The 19,642-nt window shown below is 35.9% G+C and overlaps 1 protein-coding gene across 2 annotated transcripts in view; it reads right to left on the bottom strand.

Moving 5' to 3' along the window:
- Positions 1-19,642, bottom strand: part of EMC2 (ER membrane protein complex subunit 2) — a 59,349-nt gene that overhangs the window by 29,109 nt on the left and 10,598 nt on the right. For both annotated transcript variants that reach the window (XM_046642599.1, XM_046642601.1), the window contains 3 exons: positions 10,996-11,109; positions 10,105-10,169; positions 8,049-8,134 (listed from right to left, as the gene is read on the bottom strand). In XM_046642599.1, coding sequence (XP_046498555.1) covers positions 8,049-8,134; positions 10,105-10,169; positions 10,996-11,109 — 265 coding nt within the window. The remainder of the gene's footprint in view (positions 1-8,048; positions 8,135-10,104; positions 10,170-10,995; positions 11,110-19,642) is intronic.

The following is a 19,642-nucleotide window of genomic DNA, read 5'->3' on the forward strand; positions in this document are numbered from 1 at the left end:
ACAAGTAGAAGGAAATCAAGCCTGAAGCCACAGAAATTTAGAATCTAATGACACAGAATTCAAAACAGTTATCATAAAGAAACTCAACAAGTTACAAGAAAACTAACAAAGACAGTTCAATGAACTCAGGAATAAAATTAACGAACAGAGTGAACTCTTCAGAAAAGACACTGAAACTACAAAAATAATTCATAAGTATTGGAGATGAGAAACAGAACGAATGAGACAAAGAAAAATCAGGAATCTTTAAAAAACAAAGCTGATATTGTGGAGGACAGAATTAGTAATTTAAGGACAGAAATATATAAGTGCTTCAGATGGAGGAGAAAAGACAACTAAGACTAAAAAGGAATGAAGAAATTCTCTGAAAAATAGCAAACTCAATTACGAAATGCAACATAAGGAGTATAGTATTCCAGAGGGAGAAGGGAGGAAGAAAGGAGCAGAGAGCTTGTCCAAAGAAATAACAGCTGAGAATTTCACAAACTTGGTGAAGGAGCTGGAATTACACGCAAATGAAGATAACAGAACTCCTAGTTACATCAACGTAAAAAGACCTTCTCCAAGGCATATATTAGTAAAACACACAAAAGTCAATGACAAAGAAAAGATATTAAGGGCAGCAAGGTTGAAGAAAATAATGTACAAAGGAACCTCTCTCAGCCTTCCAGTCAATTTCTCAGCAGAAACCTTACAGGCTAGTAAAGCATGGAATGATATATTCAAAATTCTGAAAGACAAAAGCTTTCAGCCAAGAATACTCCAGTGAAACTATCCTTCAGATACGATGGACAAATAAAAACTTTGCCAGATAAACAAAAGCTGAGTGAGTTGATTGCTACAAGAACCCCCCGTACAAGAAATGATCAAAGCCCTCATACCTGAAAGAACCCCCCACCACAAGAAATGATCAAGGCCCTCATACCTGTAAAAAAGGAAAAGAAAGGGTTTACAAAGCCTTGAGCAAGGAGATAGACAGACAAAATCAGAAAATTGCAGTTCTCTATCACAACATGTTAGCAAATATTTAATTATAACATTAAAGATAACAGGGAAGAAAGCATCAAAAGTAACTATAATCCCTTCATTTTAATCACAAACTCACAACACAAAACAGAATAAACTGTGACAATACCTTAACAGGGAAGAGGAAAGGGATTGAAGCTGTGTAGACAAATAAGAGGCTATCAGAAAATGGACTATCTCATCTATGAGATCTTTCATACAAACCTCATGTAACCAATAAACAAAACATTAGAACAGAGACACAAATGATAAATACAGAGAAAAATGACAAAACCATCATAGAGAATCATCAAACTGAACTGGCAGTTGGAAATACACAGGTTGACAAACAAGTGAAATACAGAACTGGAAAACAAGTGATTAAATGGCAGTAGTAAGCCCTCATACATCAATAATCAATCTAAATGTAAATGGATTGAATTCTCTAATCAAAGGTCAGAGAAGGGCTGGACAGATTAAAAACAAGAAGAAACAATATGCTGCCTCCAGGAAACACATCTCAGCTCGAAAGACAAACACAGGCTCTGAGAGAAGAGATGGAAGACAATACTCCAAGCTAATGGCAAACAAAGGAAAGCAGGTGTTGCAATACTTACATCAGACAAACAGAATTCAAAATTAAAAAAGCAATGAGAGAAGAGAGGGGCAGTATATAATGATAAAAGGACACTCCACCAAGAGGACATAACACTTAGAAATATACATGCACCTAACACCAGAGCACCAAAGTACATAATGCAACCATTAACAGACCTAAAAGGAGAAATTAACAGTAACACATAATAGTAGGGGACCTCAACACCCCACTTACATCAATGGATAGATTATCCAGACAGAAAGTCAACAAGGAAATAAATGAAATTTACTTATGGAATTTAATGAAAAACTAGACTAGATGAATTTAATAGATACAACACTCCAACCACATCAGGAGAATACACATTCTACTCAAGGGCACATGGAACATTCTCGAAGACAGATCATATGTTGGGAAACAAGGAAAGTATCAATAACTTTAAGACTGAATTCATATCAAGCATCTTTTCCAACCGTAATGCTATGAAACTAGAAATCAACTACAAGGAAAAAGCTGGGAAAGAGACAAATATGTGGAGACTAAAAAACATGCTACTGAACTACCAATGGATCAATCAAGAAATTAAAGAAGAAATTAAAAAATATTTGAAGACAAACGAAAATGAAAATATACGATACCAAGTCACATGAGACACAGCAAAAGCAGTCTTAAGACGGAAATTCATGGCAATACAGGCCCACTTTAACAAACAAGAAAATCTCAAATAAGCAATCTTAAACTACACCTAAAAGAATGAGAAAAAGAAGAAGAAACAAAGCCTAAAGTCAGCAGAAGGAAGGAAATAATAAAAACTACAGCAGAAATAAATGAAATAGAAACCAAAAAAAAAAACAGTAGAAAGGATCAATGAAACGAAGAGCTGGTTCTTTGCAAAGAGAAACAAAACTGACAAACCGTTAACCAGACTAAGAAAAAAAGAGGGAAGGCTTAAATAAATAAAATTAGAAATTTCTCCTAGGAGAAATTACAAGAGATACCACAGAAACACAAAGGACTATAAGAGAATAGTATGAAAAACTATATGCTGGGCTGGCCCCGTGGCCGAATGGTTAAGTTCATGTGCTCCGCTGCAGTGACCCAGGGTTTCACCAGTTCGGATCCTGGGCATGGACATGGCACCACTCATCAGGCCACGCTGAGGCGGCATCTGGTGTACCACTGCTAGAAGGATCCACAACTAAAATATACAACTATATACTGGGGGGCATTTGGGGAGGAAAAGCAGAAAAAGTAAAACTATATACCAACGAAGTGGACAATCTAGAAGAAATGGATAAATTCTTAGACACACACAACTTTCCAACACTGAATCAATAAGAATAGAGAATCTGAACAGAACAATCACAAGTAAAGAGATTGAAACAATAATCAAAAACCTCCCCCAAAGTAAAAGTCCAGGACCAGATGGCTTCTCTGGAGAATTACACCAAACATTCAAGGAAGATTTAATACCTATACTTCTCAATCTATTCCAAAAATTGGAGAAGACAAAACACTTCCTAACACATCCTATGAGATCAAAATCACCCTGATCTCAAAGCAAGATAAGGACAACACAAAAAAGGAAAATTACAGGCCAATATCGCTGATGAACATAGTTGCAAAAATCCTCAACAAAATATTGGCAAATCAAATACAACAATACATTAAAAGGAACATACATCATGATCAAGTGCGATTTATGCCAGGGATGCAGGGATGGATCAACATCCACAAATCAATCAATGTGATACACTACATTAACACAGTGAGGAATAAAAACCACATGATCATCTCAATAGATGCAAAGAAAGCATCTGACAAGATCCAACACCCATTTATGATAAAAACTCTCAATAAAATGGGTATAGAAGGAAAGTACCTCAACATAATAAAGGCCATATATCACAGACCCACAGCCAACATCACACTCAACAGGGAAAAACTGAAAGCCATCCCTCTGAGAACAGGAAGAAGACAAGAGTGCCCACTCTTACCACTCTTATTTAACTTAGTACTGGAGGTTTGGGCCAGAGCAATTAGGTAAGAAAAAGAAATAAAAGGTATCCAAATAGGCAAGGAAGAAGTGAAAGTCTAATTGTTTTAAAATGACATGATTCTAAATATAGAAAACCCTAAAGAATCCACTGGACAACTATGAGAAATAATCAACAACCATAGCAAAGTTGCAGGGTACAATATCAACTGATAAAAATAGTTGCATTTCTATAGTAACGAACTAACAGAAAGAGAACTCAAGAATACAATCCCATTGGGCCGGCCCAGTGGCCAGCGGTTAAGTTCGCACACTCTGCTTCAGTGGCCCAGGGTGCGCCGGTTTGGATCCTGGGTGTGGACATGGCACCACATGTCAAGCCATGCAGTGGTAAGTGTCCCAAATATAAGGTAAAGGAAGATGGGCATGGACGTTAGCTCAGGGTCAGTCTTCCTCAGCAAAAAGAGGAGGATTGGTGGCAGATGTTAGCTCAGGGCTAATCTTCCTCAAAAAAAAAAAAAAAATAGAATTCAATACCATTTACAATCACAACAAAAAGAGTAAAATAACTAGGAATAAATTTAACCAAAGAGGTGAAAAACCTATACAATGAAAACTATAAGACATTATTGAAAGAAATCAATGATGACATAAAGAAATGGCATGATATTCCACACACATGGATTGGAAGAATAAACATAGTTAAAATGTTCATACTACCTAAAGCAATCTACAGATTCAAAGCAATTCCAAACACAATTCCAATGACATTCTTCACAGAAACAGAACAAAGATTTCTAAATTTCACATATGGCAACAAAAGACTCTGAATAGTTAAAACAACCCTGAGAAAAAGAACAAAGCTGGAGGCATCACAATCCCAAACTTCAGAAGATACTACAAAGCTATAGTAATCAAAACAGCATGGTACTGGTACAAAAGCAGACACACACATCAATGACACAGAATTGAAAGCCCAGAAATAAAACGACACATTCTTTGACAAAGGGAGCAAGAACATACAATGGAAAGTCTCTTCAATAAATGGTGTTGGGAAAACTGGACAGCCATGTGAAAAAGAATGTAAGTAGACCATTATCTTTCACCATACACAATAACTCAAAACGGATTAAATACTTGAAGGCAAGACGCGAAACCATAAAACTCCCAGAAGAAAATACAGGCAGTACACTCTTTGACATTGGTCTTAGAAGGATCTTTTCGAATACCATGTCTACTTGGGCAAGGGAAAACAAAATAAAAACTAAACAAATGGGACTTCATCAGACTAAAGAGCTTCTGCCAGGCAAAGGAAACCAGGAACAAAACAAAAAGACAAACAACCAACTGCAAAAAAATATTTGCAAATCATATATCCGACAAGGGGTTAATCTCCAAAATATATAAAGAACACACATGCAACTCAACAACAAAAAACAAACAACTCAATCAAAAAATGGGCAGAGGATATGAACAGACATTCATCCAAAGACGATATACAGATGGCCAACTGGCACATGAAAAGATGTTCAACATCACTAATCACTAGGGAAATGCAAATCAAAACTACAATGAGATATCACATTACACTTGTTGAATGGCTACAATTACCAAGACAAAAAATAACAAATGTTGGAGAGGATGTGGAGAAAAGGGAACAATCATACATTGCTGGTGGGAAGGCAAGCTGATACAGCCACTATGGAAATGGAAACGGAGATTTCTCAAAAAATTAAAAACAGAAATATCACATGACCCAGCTATCCCACTAGTGGGTATTTATCCAAAGAACCTGAAATCAACAATTCAATGAGACTTATGCACCACTATGTTCACTGCAGCATTATTCACAATGGCCAAGATACAGAAGCAACCCAGATGCCCGTCAACTGATGAATGGATAAAGACATGCTATATACACAATGGAATACTACTCAGCCATTTGCAACATTTGCAACAACATGGATGGACCTTGAGGGTATTATGCTAAGTGAAATAACCCAGACAGAGAAAGACAAACACTGTATGATTTCACTCACATGTAGAAGATAAACAAACACACGGACAAAGAAAACAGATTAGTGGTTACCAGAGGGGAAGGGGGTTAGGGGGTGGACATAAGGGGTAAAGGGGCACATACCTAGGCTGACTGACAAATAATAATGTACGACTGAAATTTCACAATGTTATAAACTATTATGACCTCAATAAAATAAAAAATAAATAAAATTTTTAAAAACCAAACAGATCAATGGAACAGAACAGAGAGCCCAGAAATAAGCCCATGCATATATGGTCAATTAATTTACAACAAAGGAGCTAAGAACATAAAATGGGGTAAGGATAGCCTCTTCAATAAATGGTGTTGGCAAAACTGGACAGTTCCATGCAAAAGAATGAAACTGGACCACTGTCTTTACACCATACACAAAAATCAACTCAAAATGGATTAAAGACCTGAACGTTAAGACCTGAAACCATAAAGCTCCAAAACGAAAACATACGAGGTAAGCTCCTTGACCTCAGTCTAGGTGATGATTTTTTGGATTTGACACCAAAAGTAAAGGCAGTAAAAGCAAAAATAAACAAGTGAGACTACATCAAACTAAAAAGCTTCTGTATAGCAAAGGCAACCATAAACAAAATGAAAAGGCAACACACAGAATGGGAGAAAATATTTGCAAATCTTCTATCTGATAAGGGGTTAATATCCAAAACATATAAAGAACTCATACAACTCAGCAAAAAACCAAACAATCTAAGTGAAAAACAGGCAGTGAAACTGCAAACACATTTTTCCAAAGAAGACATACAATGGCCAACAGGTACATGAAAAGGTGCTCAGCCTCACACATCATCAGGGAAATGCAAATCAAAACCACAATGAGATATCACCTCATACGTGTTAGAATGGTCACATCAAAAAGAGAAAATATAAGTGTTGGCAGGGACATAGAGAAAAGGGAACTCTTATGCACCGCTGGTGGGGATGTAAATTGGTACAGCCACTAAGGAAAACTGTATGGAGCTTCCTAAAAAGATTAAAAACAGAACTACCATTTGATCCAGCAATTCTACTTCTGGATATTTATCCAAAGGACACAAAATCACTATCTTGAAAAGATATTTGTACCCTCAAGTTCACTGTAGCATTATTACAACAGCCAAGACATGGAAGCCACCTAAGTGTCCATTGACAGATGAATGTAATGGGGGCCAGCTCAGTGGTGCAGTGGTTAAGTTCCCACATTTCATTTCCACGGCCCAGGGTTCATCAGTTCCGATTCCCAGGTGCGGACCTACCCACCACTTATCAAGCTGGTTTGGATCCCGGGAGCAGATCTACCCACTGCTTATCAAGCCATGCTGTGGCAGGTGTTCCACATATAAAACAGAGGAAGATGGGCATGGATGTTAGCTCAGGGCCAATCTTCCTCAGCAAAAAGAGGAGAATTGGCAGCAGATGGTAGCTCATGGCTAATATTCTTTAAAAAAAGGAAAAAAAGGAAGTTGTGATATACATACAACGGAATATTACTCTTCCATAAAAAAGGGAAATTCTGCCATTTATGACAACCTGGATGGACCATAAGGGCATTGTAATAAGTCAGACCAAAAAAGACAAATACTATATGATCTTACATGCAAAATCATAAAGAATCCGAACTCATACACAAAGAACAGATTGGCAGTTCCCAGAGGTGGAGGTGGGGGGTATGTGAAATGGGTGAAGGTGGTCAAAAGGTACAAACTTCTAGTTGAAAGAGAAATAAGTCCTGGAAATGTAATGTACAGCATGGTTACTATAGTTAAAAATACTGTGTCGTATATTTGAAAGTTGCTAAAAGAGTAGATCTTAAAAGTTGTAATCACAAGAAAAAAAAATTTTAACTGTGTGGTGATGGATGTTAACTTTATGTTGCAATCATTTCACAATATATACATATATCAAATCATTATGTTGTACACCTGAAACTAATAATGTTTTGTGTCAATTATATCTCAATAAAAAAGAAAGAATAATAACCTCTATACCTTGAGTGCCTGTGAAGGTAATATATCATTACTAATTCCCAAAACAACCCTGAGAAGTTGGTAATGTTCTCTTTTTACAAAGGAGTGAGGCCGAAAGGGCTTAAAGAAGTTAAATAATTTGTCAGATCAACAGGTAATAGATCCTAGCACCACAATTTGAAGCCAGTTCTCACTTCAAGCATGGTTCCATTTCACTAGACCAGAGATACTAAATGGATTAAACTCCTACGTCAAATCCTATTTACTGGGAAGTAGCAGGATTTATAGTGAGAAGCACTCTGACACTATTCCAAAGCTCAGTCGCAAAAGATCTTACAAAATTAATGATGCTCCTATGGGTATGGGAGGGCCTAAATGTAGGCCCCATGTCTGCCATTTTAAAACAGGATTACCCTGTTTACAAGATTCAGTTACCTTTCCATGGCTTCAAACCTCATTCCAGTTAGTCGCTTGACCCTGTGACTTCCAGGGAACTGTCTTCTCAACTCCTGAAGACAAAACTGAAAAAGTAATTGGTAAAAAAGATTTGAAGAGTAGTAATTACATTACATACACTAAATGAGCTAGATGGAATGCCTACATTGTTTTCAATGTATCTTTTTAATTTCATTAGTGTGATCTAATGACACAAAGTGAAATTAATCAGTAATGAACAATAGGGTGGAAGAATAATTCTGAAATTACAGAGAGGGTAAAAATCAGTTCTCAGAGACTAATTATGCTTTTAACTGGGAAAATGAGCAGATCATGGGTCCCCTAATAATTCTTCAAATCCTATTACCATATTACTCCTCTAAAAATTGCTTCCATAATGTGTTAGGCCCTACTTAAATGCCTGTAAACAGTTTCCTAGCCTTTTCTTCCTAACTACTGCATAAACATTCTCCTGATAAAAATTAAGTTCTTTCATAGTATTCTCAAGTCCCTAGCTAATACCATTAATTCTCTGTTTAATTTTGCCTTGTTGAAATCACATATTAATCAATCATGCTGTCAGCACACATGTCCTGATTTGGGGTCATAAAATACAGGCACAATATCTATGGAGGACCAATCTCCTTAATTCACCCATCAACTCAACCTAATAAATAATCAAATATTAACTGAATACCTATCACGTCTACAGCAACATATGAGGAATTATAAAAGTCTTGGAAGTGCTAGAAACGGTAAGGATTATAAAAACGGTCCATTCTAGTGGCCCATAAGTGACCAAGAGATGCCTTTAACTAGTGAAGAAACTATTAACCAGTAACAAAATAAGTTTTAATACAATCTGGAAGTATAGCTTCAAAGTCTGTGATTGAATATTTGCCAGGCTAAGAAAAATATTCAAGTTAGTCAAAACTGAAGATAATATTAAGTTATTTCTTTGACATCATGCAAAACTCATACAACTTATCAGCTAAACTGTGCACAAATTCTGAACCATTAAAAAATAGTGTGCTGTAAAAAAATCATTTAATTTGATCTCCTGCTTTATCAATATTATTATCTAATTTGATCTCCTACTTTATCAAATGGCATTTGGCTATTTCAAAAAAAAACAATGCAAAATTTCCCTCAAGATATAAGCTAGTACCTCTGTGAATACTCAAAAGACTATGTGTGTCTCATAGGTTCTGAAGGTAATCCAAAAAGGTTTTGTGGAATATTTTTTACCACTGGCAGTACCACTGGAATTATATGTATAACCAGCTAACGCAATTACCCTGAAAAGGATAATGCTAACTCAGACATGCATGTGTTTTCCTGGTATTTCTACTTTCTGTTTTTGTGTAAGTCTTTTTGGCTTAAATGAGGAAGCAGCATGAAGTAGTACTTAAGAAATCAGGATAATAAGAACAATAGAACAAAAGAATAGAGACCTTTGTTTCTTGATTAATAAAGTAAATACAATGATAATATCAAAGACAAATCAAATTAAGAAATTATTGTGAAGATTAAATAAAGCATTTAGCATAGTGCCTAGCCAGTAAGTGTTCAAAATATACCATTATCATTCTTTTATTTTAAAAGCAGTATTAGTATTTTAAGTCATGTTCTGTACACGTTAGAATTTTCTAATAATTTAAGATATATAATTACAATATTGCAAAATAGTATTTAACATTATATACTATGAAAGTCATTCAACAACCCAAAAGATAAACTTGTTTTAAACTATCTGCTTCTTAGTGTAAACTCTATAATATAGCATAATTCACCTATTAAGTGGATAACCTTCACCAACTAATTTAACCTCTTCCGTAAAACTGGGATACTACCTAGTTCCCAGAATTACTAAAAAGATTTAAGAACACATTGTGTCCCAAAGTATCTAGTTAGTCTCACCCACTCTTAAGAGTAGCATTGAAAATGAGCTATAGAAAGCATTCAGTACAAGCCATATACTAATTCTTAACTGCTTACATATAATTCATGGAACAAATTAAATATAAAATAAAACATAATTAGTTTAAATACCTACCAATGCCAAGTCATCTCGACCATAGTCTAGGGCTGCAATCATCACCTGCTCATATATGATCCAAACTAGATATACATATAAAAAAAAACTCAATTTAATATAAAAATATCCCAACAGAAATTAAACAATGAATTCTTCTTGTTCTGTTATTTATACTTATAACTGAAAATTGATTTATCGTATTATATCTGGAATTAAGGAAAGAAAGCATCCTTATATGTTTTCAACAATGTAAAATATTTTAATACATTTTTATGTAAAAAAATTTCCAGTTATTTAACACCTTTACTGTTTTAAAAGATTCTTTATGAAATACATTTTCACGAGACCAGAACTGCAGCCACATGAGCTTTAAAATAAAAATGCCTATTTGGGGATTTGGGGGGTCGGCCCTGTGGCCGAGTGGTTAAGTTCACGCACTCTGCTTCGGTGGCCCAGGGTTTCGCAGGTTCGGATCCTGGGCATGGACCTAGTACCACTCATCAAGCCATGCTGAGGTGGCACTCCACATAGCACAACCAGAAGGATCTACAACTAGAATATACAACTATGTACTTGGAGGCTTTGGGGAGAAGAAAAAAAAGAGATTGGCAACAGATGTTAGCTCAGGTGCCAATCTTCAAAAAGAAAAAACTCTCATCGACTATTCCAGTTAAAAACTTTAAAAAAAAAAAAGCCCATTTGATAGCTTCACTACTACCAGCCACAATAAATCCCTCTTAAAATAAAGTATCATTAAACTTCCTGAAAAGTTTTTAAAAAGGTGACAAATCACAGATAGACTGAAATGAACAGCAGAAAAGACGTTATAAAAGATAGTTTTTAAAAAAAACTAAAAACCATATATGGAACATGTGCTGAGCAAGAATACGATAAATTAAATAAACTTACTATCGTCTCCAAGCTTAGAAGCATATTCATTAATTAATTCCTCTCCAACTTCCACAATTTGCTCACTATTTCGTGAGTTTTCTTCTCTCCATTTTCTCATTTTATCTCGCATTTCTGGAAAAAATAAGCTTGTTATTACATATATATAGTTGATCACTGTCAAAATATTGACAAGATGAAATCAACTTTTTAGTTAAAAAAAATAAACACACTAATACACAAGTCTATGGTATCTCAAAGTTCATAAAGGAAAAAGTCAATTTAAAAAGAGCAACAGATCCTTTAGAAGACTGACAATACATTACAACTGATATTATAAATATCTTAATTTAAAAGTAATGAATGGCTTGGGTCCACTACAAAGATCCTCTATCCCTTTTAACAGCAACAACAGATCTTAACTTTTTGGAGGTTACAGACAACAGTCAGAATTTGATAAAAGCTAGGGATTATTTTTCCAGAGAAATGCATAAAATTGTACATAGAAATCTCAAAAAATTCAAGATGCTCCTGAAGTTCATCCACTGACTCAAGAACATAAAATTTTCATAATCACGCTATCATATTAGGCTATCACACTGAAGGAATATTCATCACAACACTACTACAAGAGTACATATAATGTATAAAGATATACAACTATGCAAGGACATCGACAGCAAAAAAAATTAGAACAAAGGAAATCTTTTGATTATATATACAAGAAGGAATAAAATGAATAAAGTCAAGTCAAGTCAAAAGCATTAGCAAACAACAAACATCTTTGCATATTATAATACAATAGGGTACTCTGGAGCTTTTTAAAGAACAGCATTTTGGTAATAGCAGAAATAATAACTAGAAAAAAAGAGTACCTAATCCAGTAAACAAAAGAACCCTTTATAATAGTTAAGGTACAATCAACTGTCCAATTCACCAATTATACACATGCTCTCTTATTCCTACCTCTGAGAATCTTAAATATATAACTCATATGAAGTACCACCTTCTTCGTTCTATAGACACAGATGTTGAATAGATTCAAACAGTTGAATTAAATTGTGTTGAACAAATAAGTTAAATAAACAATATGCTAGCCCCCTAGAGAATAAAGAGAAGCACATGGGATCTTCACCACTTTTATATGCATCATCTGAGTTCCTACAGTTTGAAGTCTACAAAAGAAAACAAAAATCATGAAAATAAGATGGAAATGGACCCTAGCTGAATTTGAAAAATGGTCTTAGAAAATCATTACAAATTAACATACAGTTAATTTCTTCTCTGAAACCCAGAAATCAGTTTGACTCTCACTCTTCATAGGAAGTAACCTTGAACTGAATCTTAAAGGTTGAAGAAGAATTCAGTAGGCAAACAAAAAAGCAGGTTATTCCACACAGAAGGAACTCCTGGTAGTTAGAATTAGAAAGCAGGATGGAATCAGGAGATGAGAGGGTAGGAAGTAAGAAGAATGAGTTTCTAAAGGGTCTTATATTTCATACTAAAAAACAGAAGTTTATTTTTGAAGGTGCAGATAAACCAACCAAAAAACGTTAGCAAAAGGAAAGCAGTATGATTAGATATGCATATTGGAAAAATCATTCTGGTGCAAGAAAACAAAAACACACAAATAACAAACAGAAGATAAACTGGAAAAGAGCAGAAAAGAAATCAGTCAGGGAGGATGTATAGCATAATGGAAAGAAGATGGACTTAGACTTCGTTTGAATCTGAACTCTGTTACATGACTTCCTACAACTCACCTAATCTGTGCTTAGTTTTCTGTACCTACGAATGGAGATAACAATACTCATAGTTCAGGGATGTGTAGCTAGAATTAAACAAAAATACATATAAAGTTCCCTCAGCAGAATATCTGGCACACAGTGGTGACTTAGTAAGCACTAGTTTCTTCCATGTCAACCAACAGTCTAAGGGAAACATATGCATCAAGCAATGGCAATAGATATAGAATAAGGGAAGGAATGAGAGGAAAAATTATGTATGAACTATTTTACTTCTTTTTAAAAAACAGATTGGAGAGACTATGGAAGGATGGTGGCAGATATAACAGCAAAGTCAACAGTTATAAGATCGGCATAGTAGCATCATCTATGCAGAAGAAAGCTAATGGAAGCAAGTATTCACTGGAAAGCAACATGAGCCAATCTGAATAGCAACTGAAACAAGGAAGGGCTCTGCCCTCTCCAATCCCAGGCAAATGTATACAGACAGTAGTAAGTAGGACTGAAAAGGCTGAAGCAGTTGAATCTATGTGAATTCTCAAAATTGGCCAAGGCTCCTTCTAAGACAAGATTCCAAACTAAAGAGAGAGTGATGGAAATCGAATAAAAATTCAGCAGCCCAAGGACACCAGGATATGTAGCCAAGAAATCTCAGAAAGCAAAAACACTACACAGAAACAACAGAAGAGGGAGTGCTCTGAAGTTAAAAAAAAAAAAACAAAAAAAAAACTTTATACTGAATCCTACCTCATTTTAAAATTTCAGGAAAACTAATTTCACATAAAAATGAGCAATAAATGAACAACAGTATTCAGGTCAAGTTATCAAAAGCAAAAAGAGAACAAACAGTTGAATATCCTTGCAATATACGCTGAAAGCATGCCAGAAAGACAAGCCCACAAAACAGATCAAAACTGTAACATTTTATTTCAAAGTAAGCTAAAAGACATTAAGAAAATGATATAAAACATAAAATAACAACATGCATCAGAATTAGAAGAACTGAGAAACGAGGTGACAGGACTCAGGACAGAATGAGAAATAAAAGGAAAATAATTTCAGAAACTAAAACTAACTAGAAGAAACATAGCACAAATAAACACAGAGTGAAAAAGAAAAAACATTTTTTCTTTCAGGTTTGAGATATAATTGACATACTGCATATATAATTTAATGGAGTACAACACAACTTGACTTACATATACTGTAAAATGATCATCCCAATAAGTTTAGTTAACATCCATCACCACATATAGACACCCAAAAAAAAAGAAAAGAAAAAAATATTTTTTTCCTTGTGATGAGAAATTTTAGGATCTACTCTCTTAGCAACTTTCAAATATACCATACAGAGGTGTTAACTATAGTCATCATGTTGTATATTACATCCCAAGTACTTATCTTATAGCTGGAAATTTGTACCTTTTGATTACATTCATCCAATTCCCCCACCCTCTACCCTTCACCTCCTGTAACCACAAATCTGATCTTTTTCTATGAGTTTGGTTTTCTGATTTTTTTTTCCAGATTTCACATATAAGTGGGATCATACAGTATTTCTCTTTGAAAAAAATTTTTTTTAATGAAGAGATAAAAAGGGATTGAAAAAATAATGATGAATATTGAAGACAGGCAAAGAATATCCAACATATGGATAAAAGGAGTCGCTGAAGAAAATCAAAGAAAAGCAACAGAACAAATTCTAAAACCTGTAATTCAAGAAAATGTTGCTGACACAGAAAAAAAATGTGAATTTACATACTGAAAGAACACACCATGTACCTGAGAATATTAACCCTGGATAACCAATATGAAGGCATATGCTAGTAAAATGAACGGAGGTTAAGGGGCAAAAAATCCTTTGAGCATCTAGGAAAAAAAGACTTCTAAGACAAAGAAGGTTAAAGGATTACTAAACTTTTCCACAATAATGTTTTATGCCAGAAGAAAATGGATTAACACAATTAAGATACTCAAGGAAAGAAGGTATGAGCCAAAGATTTTATATTCAGCAAAACTCAGTTCCAAGTATACAGGATTCCAAGTATACACAAATTGTGATCAACATGCAAGAACTTAGAGAATATTGTGCCAATATACTCTTCCTGAGGAATCTACTAGAGAAGGTTTCAAACAACCAAAATGGTTAGAAAGACATCAATCTAGACTTGTGGTGATCATTAATTATATAGTTACCTGTGGAACTAAAAACACATAATGGCTAAAAGAAAGAGAATATCTGTTTTATGCTCAGAAAATGCAGACATAATACAACAATTTTAAAAAATGGGTGAGAATAATAGCATATGCAACAAATTTGTTTTAATAACTTCAGTAATAATATTGGTGGTAACATTAGTACTGTTTTTCTAAGACTCTAGTAGTTGTAATAAAACAAATGAGTAATTATGAGATATTCTAGTTCTGTCATCTGTGTCCTTGAGAATCAGGAGTCTCTTGTAAAAGAAAGGAGCTACAGATGTAAAAGAAAAACAATTCAAATAAATCTTCTGTACTCCTGAATTTAAAAGCATCAATATGAATTCATTAGGTATTTTGTCCTTAAATATATACATACACATTTCCTTTTTTTGTTAGTGCCCTCGAGTAGATTCCGACTCCTAGTGACCATGTGAATAGCAGAGGGGAATTCTGCCTGGTCTTTTTTGCACCAAACATCCTCTCACCTTCCGGTGCTCCATGAGACAATGCTCTGCTGCTATTCATAGGGTTTTCATGGCCGAATTTTTTGGAAGTGGGTGGCCAGGTCCTTCTTCCTAGTCTGTCTTGATCTAGAAGGCCCACTGAAACCTGTCCACCATGGGTGACCCTGCTGGTATTTGAAATACTGATGGAACAGCTTTCAGCATCACAGCAACAATATGGTCACCAGAGTATGACAACCAACAGATGGGTAGTGTGGTTCCCTGAACTGGAAAAAAACTACGTTGTAGCAGGGAGAGTACGGGACCTTAACCACTAGACTACCAGGGCTGGCACACACATTTTCTAGCTATGAGCAATTCAATAGTAATGAGCACACATAGCATGCAAATTGTGGTCTTAAAATACCATTTCTCACTAAAAGAAACCAAGACTTCTGAGAAAAATAGCTGATTCCAGGTATGGGACAAGAAATGTATGATGATCCTGGAACATCTTCTTATATCAGATATCAAGGAAGACTACTAGGGCCAGGTCAAAATGACCCAGGAGCCAAAGTGAAGAGTTCCCACTCATCAAAGAGGTAACAATTTTGGGGCAGCCCCATGGCTGAGTGGTTGGATTCGCACGCTCTGCTTTGGTGCCCCAGGGTTTCGCTGGTTTGGATCCTGGGTGCTGACATGGCACTGCTCATCAGGCCATGCTGGGGCAGTGTCCCACGTGCCACGACTGGAAGTACCCATGATATCAACCCTGATATCAGTTTACCCACATTAAACCCAGCATATATGGGGTTAAAACCAAAACACTCATTCCCTGCTGACTCTCTGGCTTCCTGGCTCCAGAATCCACTATCCTCCATGGAGACAAACACCGTCAACGACAAGCACCTGGACTATCTCCTCCCTCGAAGAGATATGGGCTGGTGGGAAAGCTGCTGACCAGCAAGGTCACAAGCTCCCTCCTCTCTGTAAGTGTCTCAAGGCCAAAGACAAGCTGGTGGGAAAGCTCCGACCAGCAAGGCCATATGCTCCCCCTCCCCTACCTAAAACCCCAAATAAAAACCCTTCCTTTTAGCTTTTCGGGGAGTCTGGGATTTGAGCGTTAGCTGCCCTCTCTTCTTGCTCGGCGCTGTGCAAAAATAAAATTCCTACTTTCTTCCACCACACCCGGTGTCAGAGAATGGCTTGCTGCGCAATGGGTGAGCGAACTCACTTCAGGTTCAGTAACACCCACAACTAAAAATACACAACTATATACTGGGGGGCTTTGGGAGAAAAAGGAAAAGTAAAATCTTTAAAAAAAAAAAAAAGAGGGAACAATTTGAGTTTCAATACAATGCAATGTACTGAAACTCATGAAATATATTTAAATCCATGAATTCATAATGATGCAGAATAAAAAAGAATTGGTTACCTTCAGAGGATGAGAGGGGACCAATACCCTATTGAAAACAGGCAAAAAACATTGATTCCGACCTTCCCACATGTACCTCTATGTAACCAAATATCAGATGAAAGGAAGTGTTTCTTTATATTAGCGCTCCAACTAATAAACGAAAAAGAAATGATACAACTGGAATGTTACCATTTTGCAAACTCAATGAATTACTATAGGCAGTAAGCATCAATAGCTGCTAAAATAAGAAAAAGAGAGCCAGACGTTATGTGCCTTGGATAGCCTTGAAAAAAAGATAAAACCTGAGACTATTCCAGTCTCTGAATCCAGCTGCCACTTTGCAAGAAATACAGAGGATAGAGGAACATGCTGAATCATACCATGAATATTCAATCAGGACAATGTAGACAGTGGCAAACTCAAATGGCCCAAGTTCAACAGGTAAATTTTAAAGAAAACAGAGATGGAACGGGAACCTATAGATCAAGAGATTTTAATAATTTATCAAACTTTATAAAAATTGGCAAGACTAACTTATAGTGTCTAAGGATAAATATTTGGAGAATAAAACGATATAAAATGCAAGAAGGTGATACTAGAAAAGTCAGGATAATAGTTACTGATGAGATGAGAGCGGGAGTTGTGAGTGGGATGAGGCAGGTGGAAGGAACTTCTGGGAGGAACTACAAAGCCCTATTTCTTGACCTGGGTGGTGGTTTCAAGGGTGTTATTTTGTAATAGATAATTAAGCCATCCATTTGTTTTGTGTGACTTTTTCCGTTTTATTTTACAATAAAGATAGTTAGAATGAAAGAACGGAGGGAGGAAGCAGAAAGAAAAAAAAGCAGGGAAGTCCATTAAAACAGAGGAAAGAAAACCTGTCTTTTACCAAATAAAACATTGGGAGGTTCAAAAACTTTTTAAGTTGAGTAGCAACATAATTTCCTTGAAATTCTGACGCAAAAGTTTATTAACTAAACAGTTCTAAAATAAAGAGCTTATGTTTGCTGGAAATGATCTCAAATCTCTCATAAAACTGTTACCGTATAACACTTTGTAATCTGAAAATCAACTAAACCCACGATGGGGACATATTTCCTGTGCCTGGCTAAAATACATGGCTCTTGACATGAAGAAGCCAAGAAATAAAGTTAAACTGCAAAAGCATTAGTCAACACAAATGCGTTTCAGACAATGGCAGCTTAAAAACACACAAAAAGATCCCATACAGCTCCAAGCTTTAGCCCATTAATTAAGTCATCGAATTTTATAGCTTGCCTAAAGTTTTAACTACTTAAAAGAAGAATGTAATAGCAACAGTGTTATCCATTTAATCACTGATACAAAACTAATTTTGGAAAAAATCAACAGAATTCTATTCATTTAGTGAACAGAAATCAGAAAAAAAAAAAGAAGGGGCCATTGTATTTAAATCCAATGATGAATATCTGACTAAAAATATTCTCTTAAAACTGAGGTTAGTTAAGCAGCATTAAAACAATGCAGCAGTATAATGCCTATCTGTAAAGCTGTGGGGTTTACTGTTTAACCCTAGTGGCTTTATCTAATCTAAATTTTTATCCACAGTTCAGTAAACATACTTTTAAAAAGAATGTCTATTAGTAAGATCTGTTTCTACCCACAGAACATTTCTGACACCAAATGTAGGGGGAGGGGCAGTTTCTCCACACCAAGCAATTCTCCAACTCTCTGAACACCAACTTAGTGTCCAATAATTCGATTCAATTCAATTCTCTCACAAACTACCAGGAGTTAGCATCACACCCCACAGGTTAACAGGGCTCAGTTCCACAAGACTGCCCCCACTTAAGACACCAAATACAAGTCAGGGCCACCTGTACTTCTCATCAACTGGCTGTAAAGCTGGAGTTTCCCACAACTCCTCCTCAGGTTCTATACTTTGCTAAACTGGCTCACAGAACGCAGTAAAGTGCTTTACTTACTATTACTGGCTTATAAAGGATACAACCCAAGAACAGTCAGATGGAAGGGGGAAGCAGAGGAGCTGCCATGCCCTGTCTAGGCATGACATCCTCCCAGCACCTTGATATGTTCACCAACCTAGAAGCTCTCCAACTTCCGTAGTTTAGGGGCAAACAAAGGTTTCCTTCCGTAGGCATGACTGACTAAATCATGGGTGATTAGCTCAATCTCCAGGTGCTCTCCTCTCTCAGGACCTCTGAGGAGGTCCAGGGGTGGGACTGAAAGTTTGAACACTTAATCATGTTTTTTGGTCTTTCTGGTGACCAGCCCCGATCCTAAAGCTATCCAGTCACCAGTCATCTCATTAGCACACAAAAACACACCCTTATCACTCTAGAAAATCTTGTGTCAGGAATCTAGGACTAAGACTAAATATTATAACAAAAGATGTTGCTATCAACCTTACCACTCAGGAAATTACAAGGGTTTAGGAGCTCTGTGCAGGAACTGGGGATGAAGACCAAATATATATTCCTTATTATATCATAATATAACATTTATCTTTAGATCCACAACTTTGGTTTTCAAAACTCATTCAAACCATAGCCCATAACACACTTCACATACACTGTCTGAAGCCCACATTCTCTTTTAACCCGACATTAATTTAAAAGAAGAGCCTTGGGAATATAAATTACTTAGTGTTCTGTAGATCTGTTCCACAACACTGCAGCCCTTACCCATATCCTAACACTCAAATTCAGAAACGCTAGCCCAGATGAATTACTAAAATGTACTGTTTGAACTGACGAATTATCATTTAACCTGTTAGACTAGGAATTCTCCACAGCAGCCTTTAAGAAGCAGAATTCCTGCCCATAAACTAGAGATTAAAAAAGAAAACTTCATTCCCATCC

Source organism: Equus quagga, chromosome 16 (genome assembly GCF_021613505.1).
Source record: "Equus quagga isolate Etosha38 chromosome 16, UCLA_HA_Equagga_1.0, whole genome shotgun sequence".
NCBI classification, from domain to species: Eukaryota; Metazoa; Chordata; class Mammalia; order Perissodactyla; family Equidae; genus Equus; species Equus quagga.